We start from the raw sequence: 17,711 nt of genomic DNA, 5'->3' as shown, positions 1-17,711 counted from the left end.
GGCAGAGGAAAAGAGAGGATCTTAAAGAGGATCTTTGGCAGTCTCCACGCTAGCACGGAGCTCAACACGGGGCTCGATCTCATGACCCTGAGATCATGATCTGAGCCAAAATCAAGAATCAGGAGCTTGACCCACTGAGCCACCCAGGCGCCCCATTGTAGGCAATATTCTTGACACTGCTAATCATTTCATGGTTTTTAAAATAACGTAGCTAGCTTTCCTTCTCCTCCTCCCTCCCTTCCTCTTTTTCAAGTTTCCTCTAATGTTTACATCTTTTACTGGTTTACCCAGTATGGCCATCCGAAGCTACTTTTTGATCACCTGGTATTTGAAGATACTTCTATTCTAAAGCTTATTTCTTAATTAACAAAATTTCATACAAAACTTCACAAAATTTTAAAAATGGCTTAGCTTGTGGTGGTTAATAGCGGATATGTGGTAGTAATTAGTCAAAATAAAGTATCTCTTATATGTGAAGTGTTGCAAAATTCTTTGTAAAATTAAAGTTATGTTTACAAGATAATATTGAGTCTTTGTGGATGAAATTTTTTACTTCTTTAGATGTTTGGAGGTAGGGGAGTTTTAGTGATAGAAACATATTCTTAATTAGTAATTATCAAATCCTTTATTAAGCAGTCATCATTTTGGTGTTATAGTGAGCAGCAATCAGTAGGCTTAGGGAAAATTGGCCGAGTATGGAAAAATTTCATAAGGGGAAAAACATTTTGTAGATGTATAGTTGTTGCCTTTCTTCTGTGTCTAGATGGTTAGAGATGACTATATTCTTGGATATTGTTTTCAGAATTGGAAGTTATTTAGAAAAGAAAAAGTGAGATGAGGAATTAAAGAAAGCACATAATATATGGCAAAATAATGGCAAACAACAGCAAAACCCCACAATTATATAGAAGACAGAAACCACATACTGTGATAATAAATTTAAATGACATTGGATACTACAATTAGGCGTCTGTTCTTTCCATATCTTGTGGATTGCAACCTCTAAAAACATCTATCTTTTAAATAATGGCTTTCCAAGGTACCATATATCTGGTGCATGTGTGTATTTTAAAATTAGATATAAGATAAATATATATTGTGGTCTGTGTGAAAATTAAGGTAATGCAAAACTGTTGCATTCACATATTTTTAACAACTTGAATTTGAGTTTCTTTAAAGACTAAAGGCAAAATATATCTTTTTCCACGGCCATAGTTTGTGCAAAAGTAAAAAAATGTGGTGATCCATTTGTAGGAGTAAGAAAATTGAACTCTTTCACACATTTTATATATTTATTTATTTTTAAAGATTTTATTTATTAGAAAAAGCACTCAAGTGTGCACGAGCAGGGGGAGAGGCAGAGGGAGAGGGAGAAGCAGGCTCCTCGCTGAACAGGGAGCCCAATGTGGGACTTGATCCCAGGACCCTGAAATCATGACCTGAGATGAAGTTAGACACTTAACTGACTGAGCCACCCAGGCACCCCTCTTTCACACATTTTATAATTTAAAAAGTGATTAGTTATATAGGTACTAGTGATTACTAGAGCTTCTAGACTATACATTATAAAGATAGCATGTTACTCTTTCCGCTTTAAAGTATAGTGTCTTGTAGCCAGTGGATCACATAGCTGAGATGGGTAATCGCTGGCATTGTGCTTCAGACTTTAGATCTATCAAATAAAAATGAAAAACATTTGGATATGATTATGATTAAAGAACAAAAACATAAAGGGATGGAGAGCAATAAGTTCAGACATAAGGAACAGTTGGTTTACCCTAATTATAGCCATCTTGATTTTTCTTTTTTCTCCTGTATGTATCAATTGGAAGTTTGGTAGAAAATTAACCCTTTTGCCTAATGATATAAATAAATTTGTTGCAGATTTTCTAAAGGACTTTATGCCCTTCCTTTAACTCAAATTTCAAAAGTCAGTTGCAGTTTGTACTGGCCACAATTCTTCCCTTTGATCTAGTTCAATAGTTCAGTTTTCATTTCCTATAACTGAATTTCTTGTATCTACCATCATCTAAATGAGGATGTGTTGACACAAATGAGAAGATCAAAGATTCAGCTAAAGAACTCTCACATTTGGATTAGGCTGAATTGTGTGGAAGTGTGGCTGAATCTAAGAAAATAATGGAACATTATGTGTAACCATAACGATTTTGCAGATTATTTATTGTTGCCAGTCAAGCATTAAAATACGGCCTAAAATTCTGACTCTTCTGTCTCATAAATCTTCTCATAGATTATAAAGATTGTGGAAATTGGGACATTTCTGGTTTTCCAATACAGATGAATTCATTGAGGTATAGATTATACTATTGCTTTCCTTTCATTCCTACGTTTCCCACTTTTTATCATGAGTGCCTTCATTTATTCTGTACTCATCTTACATGGGAAGTTACTGGCTTCTCTTCTAAATGTTTTGGAAAGAGTGGTACTCATTGACTTTATTGACAGGTGCATATTATACGATCTCTTAGGTACCTCACATGTTTTCGCTTATTATCTGAGGGTCATTAAGCACAGATATGTGAGTGACTGTGAGGCAAAGAGCCACATCTCTCAGTGTCCTAGGCCTATTGAAACATTGTAAGGTTTTAAATGCATTGCAGACTTGATGGCTTTCTCTACTAATTATCCTCTATATTTACTTTTAATCCTAAAGCAATTGCCTCCTCCCCATCTTACATCCTGACCCCTCAACACACCCACAAAAGCAGCTGAAGCTTCTAAAATAGAATGATATTATATATGTACCTATTGAGGTCTGGTGATTCTGAGGAAACAGGAATATAAAGAAGCAAGGTCATTTCAAAACTGACAAGTTCTTCAGGGTTTTGTGTTTCAGTTGCTTCTCTACTGTTTCGCACTAGCAGTTTTGGACTGATTAGCATAATGTTGTAAACTTCTTAGGAAGTGGCAGGAAGGAGTGCCATGATAGTAGTATTTTGAAGTATGACTCATGTTTTGAACCACGTTTTAAATCCTGCCAGAATCCCCAGAACTTACCATGGTAATGGTAAAGACACCTGCCTTTCCCTCCATTCCAAACCATTTTTTTTTCATTCCACCGTAACTTTTTCTTTCTAAAACAGATTTAATCATGTGCTCCATCTTTCTAATCCATTTTGGCTCCCTGTTCCTTCTAGCAGTAGTTCTTAACAAGGAGCTTCTGAAATGTGCACATATCTGGAACCCCTCACCAGAAACTCTCATTTCTTGGCAGGAGTAGAAAGCCTATTTGACAAAGAGTTGGTTCATTGTTTCAGGTGCCTCTTTATGCCCTGTCCCCACCAAAGTTTCTCATCCTCTGTCATGCCGTTTGCTTCAATACCTTCTGTTCTTCTCTAGCCGTACGAAACCCGGCTAAGACACAAAGCATTCTATTCCGTCCCTCTATCCTTTGGTATAGCAGCTCTTGCTACTGCCCTAATACCTTCTCCTTCCCATTCCCTCCTTCCCTTCCTCCCCTTCACTCCAGGTCTTTCATCTGTCAAACTACTTGATCTTTCTGGATTCTCCTCTAATCACAAATCTTTCCTCACTCCCCCACGTAGAAGTAGTCACTCTGTCTTTTGTGTTTAGCGTTTATATTTGATTATGATTTTTTTCAGGAGTGCATCTCTCCCATTAAACTGTGAGCCCATTGAAATCATGTAATTTATCTTGTTCATGTTTATGTTAAATGAACACATGGGTGCATAATAAAGTGAAAGCCTCTTAGGAATTTAAATGGATAGTTTGTGTGAACACTGTTTTTAGATGCATTATTAAGTTGAGGTTCATGATCCACCATCAAGACCTATGTTAATACTGTACATAATTTTATTTTTCATAATATATATTCCCATTGAAACTTGCGCATATATTTATTTATTTTTCCATTTCCCACCCCCCCCCCACCTTGTGTCCACAGACGAAATCTTACAAAACTGTCCCTCATCTTCAGTCACATGCTGGCAGAAATCAAAGCCATCTTTCCCAATGGGCAGTTCCAGGGAGATAACTTTCGTATCACGAAAGCAGATGCTGCTGAATTCTGGAGAAAGTTTTTTGGAGACAAGTAAGTACAGATCATTATAGTTTGCATCCCTTTTTGAAGAATGACCTAGTCCTGCTTCCGGTTCCATATGGTATAGATTTTACTTGAATATTTTGAAACTGTACTTATGCATTTTTGATGAGTATTTTGATTGCTAATTTTTCTGTTCAGCCACCAAAAGTATGCTTTAATAACTGAATAGTTTTATGTTATTGCAAAGCAAATATCAGTTGTACTATATTTACTTGATGAGCATCCACTGAGTTAAATAGCTTGCTCTAAGAAGCAGAGGTATGTAAGAGGGAATCTCTCAGAAGCTCACAACTTTTTATGACTCAGTACACACTTAAGACACATACGCACAATAAAAGGCAGAAAGGGATAGATACTTTCAAAATGGCACGAATAAATTGTTCTGACAATTCAGAGAGGGCAGCAGTTGCTTCATGATTGAATGAATCAAGGAATGCTTCTCAGAGGAGGTGGTATGTAAGCTTGGTTGAGACCTGATATTCAGGTGGGAGAGAAAGCCTTGGCACCCCAGTTCAGGCTTTCTTTGTATCATTGCACAGAGAGTAAGTGTGTAAACAAGCTAGAGAAAATGAGGATCATGTTATCACAAAGGGGCAGATAGAGATGATTTCCTTTAGGTACTTCCTCCCCGACACGAACTTTGGTGAGCACCCTCAGAATGTCCTTGAATGCGGGCAGAATCCTGGCTGAGTGTGAAGGGGGAAGAGTGATTGCTTACACGTAGATTCTTGTTCTCATGCCCTAGTTAAAAGTCTGTATTTATACGTTAACTGGTGAAATGAGACCTATAAAATGTGGTATACACTTTTGATGGTCTTATTGACGACGCTGGTGAATTAACTGGAACAATGGGTTTCCTTTTTTTTCTCTCTCTCTTTATGAAGTACTATGCTTATTTAAGTGCTAAGTGCTTAGCTTCGTAACTTTTGGCTTCGGAAATATTAAAACCCTTTCCGTGTTTCTTAAATAAAATGTATTCTGAATGACTTTTTGGCACCAAAGGGGGAAATACTGTTATTGCCACTAACATGGACATTTTGTGTTCCAGAAATCTAGCTATTTATCATGCTCCTATATCCATTCACAAGTGCGAAATTAAAAGGAAAGGTTCATCCTCATCTAAATTAGAATAACAGCCAAAAGTACACTAATTAAATATTTGTGGACCGTAGAAAGCAGAAAGGCATTGCCCAATGCTGGGATTCTGAAACTGAGAGGGTTTCTTAAAGTCACAGCTCATATATTAACACCTTGAGCCTAAGGCAAACACTTGGTAACCTTCAAAATCTACTTTATCTTAAAATTTTAAGAAAATTTATAGGCCACAATGTTTGTGGTATTTCTTTTTGAAAACTGAAAATTCTGGTGAGTTATGAAATTGTTTGCTTGTCAAAAGGTCAGTAAAAAATGGAAAGATTGCTCACTTTTTTTTAAGAGAGAAGTTTGTTTTGCTGGCACCTCAAGCCACAGAGAATTATGCATTTGAGACCTCTTTATTTCCCTTTATATATAACCATAGACATCAAGGGACTGACGTTTCTGTCCAACTGCTACATAAGTGAAATCACTATTAAATCAAACGGGGGAGTGTTGAAATACTGATTAAATACTCTCCTTACCCTCCCAAACCTTTATACCTTTTTCTCCTGTCTTCACTTACTTGAGAAAGCTGTTTCATTTTTCTTTAACATTGTCCTTTTGGGATGAGAGCCAAATTTAAAGCTCCTTCTGGAACTCAGACATATTTCCATAGTCATCAAAATTAATGATTCTTTTATTAGATCATTGGAGAAACCATCTTTATATTCTCTGTGGGTTTTCACCTTATTGCACAATATTTTATTGAATGAATAAGCAAATGCATGAATGATGTAGCCTTTCAAAAGGTTGCATTCTTTTATCTTCCTCATGCTCTAATACTAGTTTATATTTTTGCAGAACTTCTCATATGGAAGCCTCTCTGTCATTTATCTCGCTACACATTGAGGCCATGTGAGAATGCTTTCATTTGATCTAACAGTGCCTTTAAACTTGAGAGCGTGTAGTTTCCAAAAACAGAATCATTGAGGAGTTAGTTCTAAAAACAGCCAATCGGGTTATGGTTTTTATAAAGCAGTTTTTAAAATTAAGGTATTATTGTAATTTTTTTTCAAAGTAACCGTCAGAATAAGATACTAAGATTGAATTAAAATTGGGAAAAAACTATTTTTCAAAAGATTTTGTAAAACTCCTAAAGGCAGTTTTGGTATTCAGGCCTCATAAAATCAGGAAGCAAGAAAAAATGTTTGTATTTTATTTTTATTTTTTTAAAATTTTAGTTCCAGTATAATTAACATAGAATGTTGTATTAGTTTCAGGTGTACAATATAGTGATTCAACAGTTCTATACATTACTCAGTGCTCATTACGATAAGGGTGCTCTTAATCCCCATCACCTATTTCATTTAATCCCCCCACCCACCTTCTCTTTGGTAGCCACCAGTTTGTTCTCTATTTTAAAAGGTTTTTTGTTTGTCTCTTTTGTTTGTTTGTCTGTTCATTTGTTTCTTAAATTGCACATATGAGTAGAATCATTTGGTGTTTGTCTTTCCCTGACTGACTTATTTTTAGCGTTAAACCTCTAGATCTATCTGTGTTGTTGCAAATGGCAAGGTTTTATTCTTTTTTTATGGGCGAGTCGTATTTCACTGTACATGAATACACATCTTCTTTATCCATTCATCTATTAATGGACACTTGAGCTCCTTCCATATCTTGGCTATTGTAAATAATGCTGCAATAACATAGGAGTGCATATATCTTTTCAAATTAGTGTTTTTATATTCTTTGGGTAAATACCCAGTAGGGGAATTACTGAATCATATGGTAATTCTAATTTTAATTTTTTGAGGACCCTCCATACTGTGTTCCACAGTGGCTGCACCAGTGTGCATTCCCACCAACAGTGCATGGGGCTTCCTTTTTCTCCACATCCTCACCAACACTTGTTGTTTCTTGTGCTTTTGATTTTAGCCATTCTGACAGGTGTGAGGTGATATCTCATTGTGGTTTTGATTTCATTTCCCTGATGATTAGTGATGTTGAGCATCTCTTCATGTGTCTGTTGGCCATCTGTATGTCTTCTTTGGAGAAATATCTGTTCATGTTTCTGCCCATTTTTTAATTGGATTATTTGGGGGAGTTTTTTTGGTGTTGAGTTGTATAAGTTCTTTATATATTTTGGATACCAGCCCCTTATTGGATATGTCATTTGAAAATATCTTCTCCCACTCAGTAGGTTGTCTTTTTGTTTCCTTTGGTGTGTAGAAGGTATTTTGTTTTGTTTTTTTGTAAGCTCTATGCCATCATGGGGCTTGAAATCATGGCCCTGAGATCAAGAGCCTCATGCTCTACCGACTGAGCCAGCCAGGTGCCCCCAAAGCTTTTAATTTACTTTTGATGTAGTCCCAATAGTTTATTTTTGCTATTGTTTCCCTTGCCTCAGGAGACATATCTAGAAAAAAGGTTGTTATAGTCAATGTCAAAGAAATTACTGACTGTATTCTCTTCTTGGATTTTTATGGCTTTAGGTCTTACATTTAGATCTTTATTCCATTTTGAGTTATTTTTGTTTATGGTGGAAGCAAGTGGTCCAGTTTCATTCATTTGCATATAGCTGTCTAGTTTCCCAAGCACCATTTGTTGAAAAGACTGTCTTTTTCCCATTGCATATTCATCCCTCCTTTGTTGAAGATTAATTGACCATATAGTCATGGGTTTATTTCGGGGCTCTCTATTCTGTTCCATTGATCTGTGTGTCTTATTTTTATGCCAGTACCATACTGTTTTGATTATTACAGTTTTGTAGTGTGTCTTGAAATCCAGGATTCTGATACCTGCAGTTTTCTTCTTGTTTTCAAGATTACTTTGCTGTTTCAGGGTCTTTTATGGTTCCATTCAAATTCCAGGATTATTTGTACTAGTTCTGTGAAAAATGTTGTTGGTATTTCGATAGAGATTACATTAAATCTGTAGATTGCTTTGCGTGGTATGGACATTTTAACAATATTTGTTCTCCTAATCCATGAGCATGGGATGTCTTTCCATTTCTTTGTGTCATCTTCAACTTCTTTCATCAGTATTTTATAGTTTTCAGAGTACAGGTCTTTCACTTCCTTGGTTAAGTGTATATGTAGGTGTTTTATTCTTTTTAGTACAATTATAAATGGGATCGTTTTCTTGATTTCTCTTTCTGCTACTTCATTATATGTGTGTAGAAATGCAACAGATTTTTGTATATTGATTTTGTATCCCAGCAGACAAAAATCCTTAGGTGTCATATGCTTAATACTTCATTTCTGTGCTTCTCAACCTTTTCAAAGGCATGGCAGGGCCCACCTCTCTGCTCAGGACTCAAGCCCAAGTTGCCAAAAGGCTGTGCCTAACTGGAGTCCCAAGTAGATCAATAACAATCATGTGTCATGGTAGACTGGTTGGGAAGGTCTGCATTTGTTAGGCTTTTATGCAAATTCATTGAATGTTTCAATGGTTGAGTCCTGCTTTTGCTTTCTTAGTCTGTTGACCAGGAGATAGTAGAAATATGTAGAAAAAGAGAAGTGACATTATTGAATAAATATGTCTAAGTAAATTCTGCAAAATAAGGTCAGTACCAAACTGAATCTTTGCACTCTGGAATAGTAGTTTAGAGTCCAGAAACTAAGCATGAGCCTCAAAAAATGGATTACTAACTGTTTAAAACAACAAAAATTCATCGATGGGCTTAGACTGTGGGTAACAGTTATTTTTCTTTTTTTTTATTTTTAAGATTTTATTTATTTATTTGACAGAGAGAGAGAGAGACAGCGAGAGAGGGAACACAAGCAGAGGGACTGGGAGAGGGAGAAGCAGCCTTCCCGCGGAGCAGGGAGCCCGATGCGGGGCTCGATCCCAGGACCCTGGGACCATGACCTGAGCTCAAGGCAGACGCTTAACCAACTGAGCCACCTAGGTGCCCCAGCAGTTATTTTTCTAAGCAAGTCAGGTAGCATGTTTTGGGCCACTGGTGCTAAGCACTTCTTTACACTGAGGTAATAGATTTAGACATACATTTCCATGAATTCTATGAATTCTGTGAATCTCTTACCATGAATTCTAAACCTGCATCTTTTTATGTGTCATTTTCTCTCCATCCTTACTTCACGTTCTGTTTTTCAATTTCAAGTTCAAATCCTTCCCTGTATTATAGCAACAGCTTTCTGACTGGCCTTTGTATTTTCAGTAACAACCTGTCCTGTTGTGTTTCTTAGACTAGAGAGCTCTCTCAAAAAAACAAAACAAAACAGGGGCGCCTGGGTGGCTCAGTCGTTAAATGTCTGCCTTCGGCTCAGGTCATGATTCCAGGTCCTGGGATCGAGCCCCACATCGGGCTCCCTGCTCGGCAGGAAGCCTGCTTCTCCCTCTCCCACTCCCACTGCTTGTATTCCCTCTCTTGCTGTGTCTCTCTCTGTCAAATAAATAAATAAAATCTTAAAAAAAACAAAAACAAAAACAAAACAAAACAAAACACAGAACTAATCATTCTATTTTTTTGTTCGTTTTTGTCTGAAATGCTTCTACAAATTGTTATTAATTCTAGGTTAAAATCTAAAATCCCATTAATAGGGGTGCCTGGGTGGCTCAGTTGTTAAGCGTCTGCCTTCGGCTCAGGTCATGATCCCAGGGTCCTGGGATCGAGCCCCACATCGGGCTCCCTGCTCAGCGGAAAGCCTGCTTCTCCCTTTCCCACTCCCCCTGCTTGTGTTCCTACTCTTGCTATCTCTCTCTCTCTGTCAAATAAATAAATAAAATCTTAAAAAAAAAAAAATCCCATTATTACGACAAGCTTTAGGAAGTTTTTTGTTGTTGCTGTTGTTTTTTTTTTTTTTTTTTTGGCTTCGTCTCTTTGTAGTCCGCTCATCCACAAAGAAAGAACCTAACTACACAGCACTGTTACGTTTCCCAGTGTGCGTTTTTTTCCCCCCATTCTTTGTGTTTTTTTTCCCTAGGTTGCATCCACTGTTTGAAAAGCCAGTCACCCATGCCACTTTGGAAACTACCCTAATCTAAGGTGGATATCCATACTCTTTGCTTCCAAGTGCCTTTGCTCATATCTGTCCTATTAGACTTCAGTGAACTGCTGACATGATCACATTTCCTGATAGACTAGAAAAGGTTTTTTGAAAGCAAGGTCCTGCCTTCCTGATTTTTGTTTCTCAGAACCTGGCACATTTCCTGGAATGTGTACACACTAATAAATGTTAACAGATTGTATGAATAATTAGATGGATAAGTGGATGGATGGATGATACTTATTTTCTGCTCAAAATTTTCGGTGACTTTATTATTTACAAATTGATTTTTTTTTTTTTTTAAATCCTCAGTTCCTACAGGTCAATTCCCCGCAAGTCCGTTAGCCTCTTCTTCCTTTTTTACCATCCCAGAATTCTTCAAGTCTGGTTCAGAAGTCCCTTTTTCTGGACCGTTCTCACTAATATACACCCTTCCATATGCTCAACTTTAATTATTCCATGCCTCATGTCCCTGTTGTGTTTTAGACATGTTTGTATTGTTGAATGTATGTTTACTTTGTGGGTCTTTCCTGCTTGACTGTGAAGCTTCTTGTTGACTTTTTATCCAAAAAATTTCATCCAGATACATTGGTAGAGTTATTATATGTCAAGTTCTGTTTCCAGTGCTTTCATATATGCTAACTTCATTTTTAATATCATCTTTAAACATTATCCTTTAAATGTATTGAATGAATCCTTTAGGAACTGTATACATAATAGATAGTAATTGTTGGGTGAATTCATGTATTTTTCTAGCATTTTTTTCTTTTACTTATGTCCTGGTCTTCAGTCAAGTTGGATTATTTGGCTCTTTCCTGATATATCAGCAATTACAGGTTTCTGTGTCTGTGCTCATACTGCTCCTCCCACTTGTAGGTTTTTATAATCTCTGGCGTATATGTTCTGACTAATCCCTCAAAGTGAGTCTTGCGTATGATTCTGTCTCTGTTGTTATTGCTAGATCTCTTCTTAAACCCCCTAAGCTCTTGTTTATCCTTTGTATTTATTATTTTTATTGTTTAAATTATTTGTCTAGTTATTTTACTTCCCATTAGACTATAAGCTCCATGAAATCAGGCTTATTTATTCATCCTTGTATTTCCTGAAGTCTCTTAGCACAGTGTCTCATAAAAATATATTAGATTTCAGGAACTGTCGTTTACTTAATTCGAATGAGTTGAGGAGTAAAGGACTGTGTGTGAGCGTGTGCATATGTGAGATACAGACAGGGACACAGTTTGTTTGATTGATTGGGAGGCAGCAGGCTGACAGGTATGTAGGTAGGTTGTCTGCGTTCAGGACTGACTAACATTTACTAGCTTTGTGACTTTGGACAAGCTGCTTGGTTTCTCCATGCATCAGTTTCTTCATCTGAAAAATGTTGATAATAATAACACTACCTCCTATCCAGGGTTGTCATGAAGGTTGAAAGAGCTAAAATCTACTGATAAGGCACAGAGAACAATGTCTGGCACATAATAAGCACTCTATGTTATGGAATAATTAACCAATTTAAAGGTTTCATCTTATTCAAAACTCCATTATATTAGTAATCCTGCAAATAATATTGTTTATATTCAACTTTGTATGATGGCTGTTCCATAGTCCCTAGAAATCTGAAAGCAAAAGCCAAAAATAAATAATAAATTTTCTAAAATTGGGTATAGGATAGAATATAAGAAACTGCCCTGCTTACCATGGAAAAAAATATATTTAAAGCTCATTTCACTGCCTCTACCTTTGATTTCCTGGGGAAGTGGTATGGGCCTTCTTTGGTTTCCTGTATTCTCCTTTCACTTTTAATAAGAAATGAAGGACAATAGTCTCTTTACCTTTCCAGTGAGTAAGATACATGTTATTCTAGCATATTAACTAGATCAGTGTTTCCTCTAGTCAAAGAAAAGGCAACTTAGTCATATTTAATTAATGGAGGAGGTGCACAATAGAAATTCAGGACTTGTACAAGGTAACTGGACAGCAGGAGCTCAGAAAGAACAAAACTGACCTAGAACTCAAGGAATACTATTTAATATTTTTCCTATTTAGTCAACTTCTATTATTGCCTATTTTTAAAAAAAATCTAAAGATCTTTATATTAATAAGGAAAATGAAATTACAGGTCTATTTTGTATAACCCCTTATAACAAGATCTTAGATACAAAAAGCAAATAAGATGCCAAATTATAATTTTCTACCTTTAAGCAGTATGTATTCAATTTGGGGAAGATAGTATATACAGAGGTGATAAATATTTAAAACCAGTTCTGTGCCATTAGAAAGGTGCCTAAGGAATGTCACAGATACTAAATTATTTACTAGAGCTGTCAGAGGACCACTCAGGCTCCATAGAGGGGCTGGTATGACGTATGGGTTGCACATATGTTAATAAGGAGTCTGTTCTGTGGGAAGCGCTGTGGTCAGGACTGAACTGTTACAGTGTCTGCTGAAGTTCAAAAGAAAGATACAGATAACTTCAAGGATACATAAATGCCTTCCTTTTTTCCTCCTTTTTGTTGTTATTTTGTTCCTTCTCCTTCTCTCCACTCTGAATCCTTCAGTAAGTGACCTTTACCTAGTAAAATCACCATGACTTAGGTTCTGGTTCTCATCCTTGAACACTGATTTCATGGAACTGAACCAAGAGTATGTTTACAGAATGGACACAATTTAACTGAGCTCATAAGCTGATCTTATAACCCAGAATTTTTTTTTTTTTAATTTACAATGATTAATGCCACTGTCAGGCAGGTGACGATGTGTGTGCCACCATCGATAAATTATATGTGGAACCATATCAAAATTCCTTGGTGAACATGGAATCCAAATAAGGGGTAGTGGTTTATGACCCACTGTAGGAGTTACCTACAAGGCCGGAAGTCCTTACAACTGTTACTCTCTCTCTCTCTCTCTCTCCAACTATGCTTTGAAAGTTCTGTCCTTCTCTGCCCCTTTGTACTTTCTTTTTCCATATACAAAGTTGTATTTTTAAAACTCTGTTCTTTCGAGCCCTGAGAACAATGGGGACCCATTGATGGGTTTTAGGTCGGGAAGTGGTCACTCTTGCATCTTAGGTGGGGTGACTCTCTTTGAAGTATGGATAATGAATTTGAGCAGTGGCTTCCAAACCCACTTGATTATATTCATTATTACTAACTTACTAGTAAATACTTTTTTTGACCATATCATTATTTATCATCTGCATACATACATATATTTTTGTATAAATAACATGTATTCTCATATGTAAGACAAATAAAGGACATATAATACAAATTTTGAATACTATATAAAGGGGCACCTGGGTGGCTCAGTCAGTGAAGCATCTGACTCTTGGTTTCAGCTCAGGTCATGAGCTCGCGGTCGTGAGATGGAGCCCTGAGTCGGGCTCCATGCTCAGCTCAGAGTCTGCTTCAGATTCTCTCTTCCCCTTCTCATTCTCTCTCTCTTTCTCTCAAATAAATAAATAAAATTTTCAAAAAAAAAAAACTACATAAAAATGCAAGTAGAATTTCAATATTTTCTTCTCATCGTGAAAAGAATCATCTTGTATACCCCCTGGGGTCTGATTGCCCCCCTCCACCCCCACACACTTTAGAAACTGAAAAATACGAAGAGAAATAGAAGACTAATAGGTAGGAGGCTGTTGTAGAAAACTAGGTAGTGATTATAATAATATACATAAAATAATCAATATATAAAATAATATATGAAAGGTAATCAATACACCAAATAACTTATACATATATATAAGTAAAAGAAGGACATGAATTTGAGAATGATATAAAGATAAAATTAAGCATACTTGATTATCAAGATGTATGAGACAAAAGAAAGGAGTCAAATGTGATGTTTCAATTTTTTATTTGAACAACTGAGGACCCTTCACTGAGACAGGAAAATAGGAAGAAGAGGGGATTTGACAACCAGATAAGTTCAGTTTGGCCTATGTTTGGTTTTGTGCACCGAGATAAATCCATGTGGTGATAAACATAGTAAGTTGGATATACAACCTTGAGACTGTGGAAAGAATATAGAATAGGGATAGAGATTTTAGGATTGATAGTGTATTTATGAGAGTTTGCAGATTGATAGCCTGTAGAATACTTCTTGGCCTTATGAAATATTTAACTAAAAAATTAGTGGTAACTTTTAAAAATTTATTTTCCATAAAAATATTTTATTGACTTTCATTGAATAATTGGGAGTGACAGCACCACTAGGTCTGAATTCTGACAGGGCAACATTTGGCTAGACCTGGGTGCCAGCTGCCCAGTTGAGACGGGCTCTCCTCCAATTCACTGTAATCCTTAGCTGGATCTCTTTACTCATTTCTCTTAACTGCCTGGTTCCCAGATATTTGAGTTTGTAATCTCTGAAAGGTATGTGAAGCCATTGGACTAATTGATGTAGACCATGAAGAATGTGCAGGGAGAATGAAGAGGACAGATCCTTAAAGAATGCTGATAAATGGGAGTACCTGGGTGGCATAGTCAGTTACGAGTTGGACTCCTGGTTTTGGCTCAGGTCATGATCTCAGGGTCCTGGGATCAAGCCCTGAGTCAGGCTCCACCCTGAGCATGGAGTCTGCGTGAGACTCTCTCTCTCCTTCTCCCTCTGTGCCTCCCATTCGTGCTCTCTCACTCTCTCTCTAAAATAAATAAATAAATCTAAAAAAAAAAAAAGAATTCTGATAATTGAAGTATTCATAGAAGAAATTTAAGGAGATGGAAGAATCACAGAAAAGTAGGGGAAAAAACATGAGTGTGGTGGTATTACAGATGCTAAAGGAAGACAGGATTTAAAGAAAGAGGGAGATGAACCAGATAATAGTACTTAAAGATCAAACTAGATAAAGACTTAAAAGTTTGCATTAGATGTAGTAACAACAAGGCACTTATAACCTGATGTATTTTCTCTTTTAAGAAATTCTGTAGGTCTCCTTTATAACCAAAGCTTTAATAGGCTCCATGTGTTTATGCAGTTTCTTGTGTGAGGGTTTTAAAGTGTTGTTGAAAGTTGTATATTTCTTTTGCCTCAGCTTAACTTCGATATCTAGCGGACTTTGCCCATTGCTTGTTAACTTATTTCACCTTTGTAGAGAGATTTATGAGGAGCTTTGTTTTATTATGGACTGTGTTGTTTGTAAGATAGGCTGGGCTCTTAATGCTAAAGGGAAGATCATTTTAAAGCCTTACTGAAGCCCTTCTGTGGCAGGACTTTCTAATCTTAGAATCTATAACTTCTTGATTTTATTTAACCTGACCTCAGCAGATCAAAGGTATCTTGCTGTGATCCACGTATCTCATGTGTCTTACAAACCTACCAAGTATCACTAACCTTTCAAAGAAAATATACTGAAGAAAGTTGTGCAGTAGAAAGAAAAGAACAAATACTCACTGTTTTAAGACCAGAATCTTTGTTTGTCTATGGTTAATGGCTACTAAGTGGAAAAGTTAAACATGGAATTCTGACATATTCTTATGGATTATATTTACAGTTCCTCTTCCCATCCCTTTTCACCAATAAACTTTATTTCAAAGCCAGAAAATAAATGGAATTATGTCCAAAATAATTTCATGGCTATAGTAAATTAATCGTGTTCAGAAGTCTGGTTGTGAGACCAGAAGTTAGAAAGCATCAAATCTATCATATGAATGAGATTACTGAGGAAATCAGGAATAATGTTGAAGAAGCTATTTTCCTTGTTTCTGCAATCTTATAAAAAGTGTTTGTTTCAAAATTTAACTTTCAGAATCTGAAAATGAGAATGATACTTGTCCATTTTACAGAGAAGTAGTGCTTGTCCACACTATAGACAAAATGTTATGAATGTTTTTGAGAAAAAATAACCCTAAATACCCAGTATGTGTGTCTTTCTGTATGAAAGTCAAGAATTTTCACAGGAATGGTTAGATCTAATTATGAACATCCTTGATAACCATGGTTGTTACCATGGTGCCCATGATGAATTGTAAGGTAACTATTTGACCAGAGTATTGATACGTTCTTTGTGTGGGTTCCTGGAAAACATTTGCTTTTCAAAAACAAACAAAAACTTTTGTGTTTAGAAACATTTGTGATGGAAGAGTAAGAACAGTATAGCCTGATAACAATCTATTTTCATATTCTTTAACAAATTACAGAAATAATTACAGAAAAAGAATGGCTTTAGGAAAAACTCTATACAAAATATCAACAGGCTTAGGAGTCACAGTACTAATATTTGCATCCATAATAAAAATCAAAACATATAAAATATCTTATGAATATTTCATTATCTTCTGACCAAAACTAGCCCTCAATTTAAACGTATTGACACTAAATATATCTTCATTGGTCAAAGTGAATTTTCTGACCAAATTCAGATGAAATTAAACATAAGAATGGGTTAATATAGATAGAACAGATTTTCATTTTGTTTAAAATCAAGGTGACATTTTATTTCCTTGAGCTAGAATGAATTTTAAACAACTACTACCATCACCGCTTCCACCACCACAGTGACAAAACCAACAACCACAAATAAACATTGACTTTCTTGTTTATATTATGGCAGGTACTACATCCATTCCCACATTTTCTTCTCTTTTTCATCTTAGAGTTTTTATGTAAAAATTTGTAAAGCTTTATATATTCAGTTTAATACACATACAGAAAAGTATAGAAAACATCAGTGTAAGGTGAAGAATTTTTATGACGTGAACACACTAATGTAAATGCCACCAAAGTAAATAGCATATTACCTATAATTCTGAGCACCCCTTCTCCCCAGCCCCTCAGCAAGTTCCATACAGTCACTGTCTGCCTATGGTATCCTGACTTCTAGCATCATGGAATCATTCAGAGTTGAAATTATACAGTTATGTGCTTTAAAAAAATCTGGCTCCTTTTATTCTTTGTTTATGAAACTCACCCATGTTCATATATGTGACAGACTGTTCGTTCTTCTTGCTCCATTGTGCAGCTATACCATACTTTACCTATTGATTCTTTTGATGATGGTCATTGGGTTCTTCCTCCTTCGGATTATTATCAGTAGTGCTATTATGAACTTTTCTTTTTATATTTTTAAAAACCCGTGTATGCATTTCTGTTGGATGTGTAGCAAGGAATGGAATTGCTGGCTTCTAGTTTCTGCATAATTTTAGCTTTAATGCTTCTAGGAGTTTTCTAAAGTGGCTTACCAACTGACTCACCTGTGAGCAGTGCCTAAAGGTTCCTATTGCTCCGTATCTTCTCCAACCCTTTGATATCCTTTGTCTTTTTTTTTTCTTCATAAGCCATACTAGTGGGGTCAAGTGGAATCTCACTGTGTTGTTGTTGTTGTTGTTTTTAAGATTTTATTTATCTATTTGAGAGAGAGAGAGCACAAGAAGGGGTAGAGTCAGAGGGAGAAGCAGACTCCCCGCTGAGCAGGGAGCCCGATGTGGGACTCGATCCCGGGAGCTGAAGGCAGTCGCTTAACCAACTGAGCCACCCAGGCGCCCTTTCACTGTGTTTTTAATGTACATTTCTCTGATGACCAGTGAAGCTGAATATAT

At 36.3% G+C, this 17,711-nt stretch overlaps 1 protein-coding gene across 4 annotated transcripts in view; it reads left to right on the top strand.

The window, feature by feature from the left end:
* Positions 1-17,711, top strand: part of CBLB (Cbl proto-oncogene B) — a 219,748-nt gene that overhangs the window by 86,445 nt on the left and 115,592 nt on the right. For all 4 annotated transcript variants that reach the window (XR_004299783.1, XM_032406461.1, XM_032406460.1 and 1 more), the window contains exon 4: positions 3,926-4,072. Coding sequence is in view for 3 of the 4 variants with exons in the window: in XM_032406461.1 (XP_032262352.1) it covers positions 3,926-4,072 (147 nt within the window). In the remaining variant the exon portion in view is untranslated. The remainder of the gene's footprint in view (positions 1-3,925; positions 4,073-17,711) is intronic.

This window comes from Phoca vitulina, unplaced genomic scaffold (genome assembly GCF_004348235.1).
Source record: "Phoca vitulina isolate PV1807 unplaced genomic scaffold, GSC_HSeal_1.0 scaffold8, whole genome shotgun sequence".
NCBI lineage: Eukaryota > Metazoa > Chordata > Mammalia > Carnivora > Phocidae > Phoca > Phoca vitulina.
Note: the sequence above shows the minus strand (reverse complement) of the source record. Positions and strands in the feature narration are given on the sequence as shown.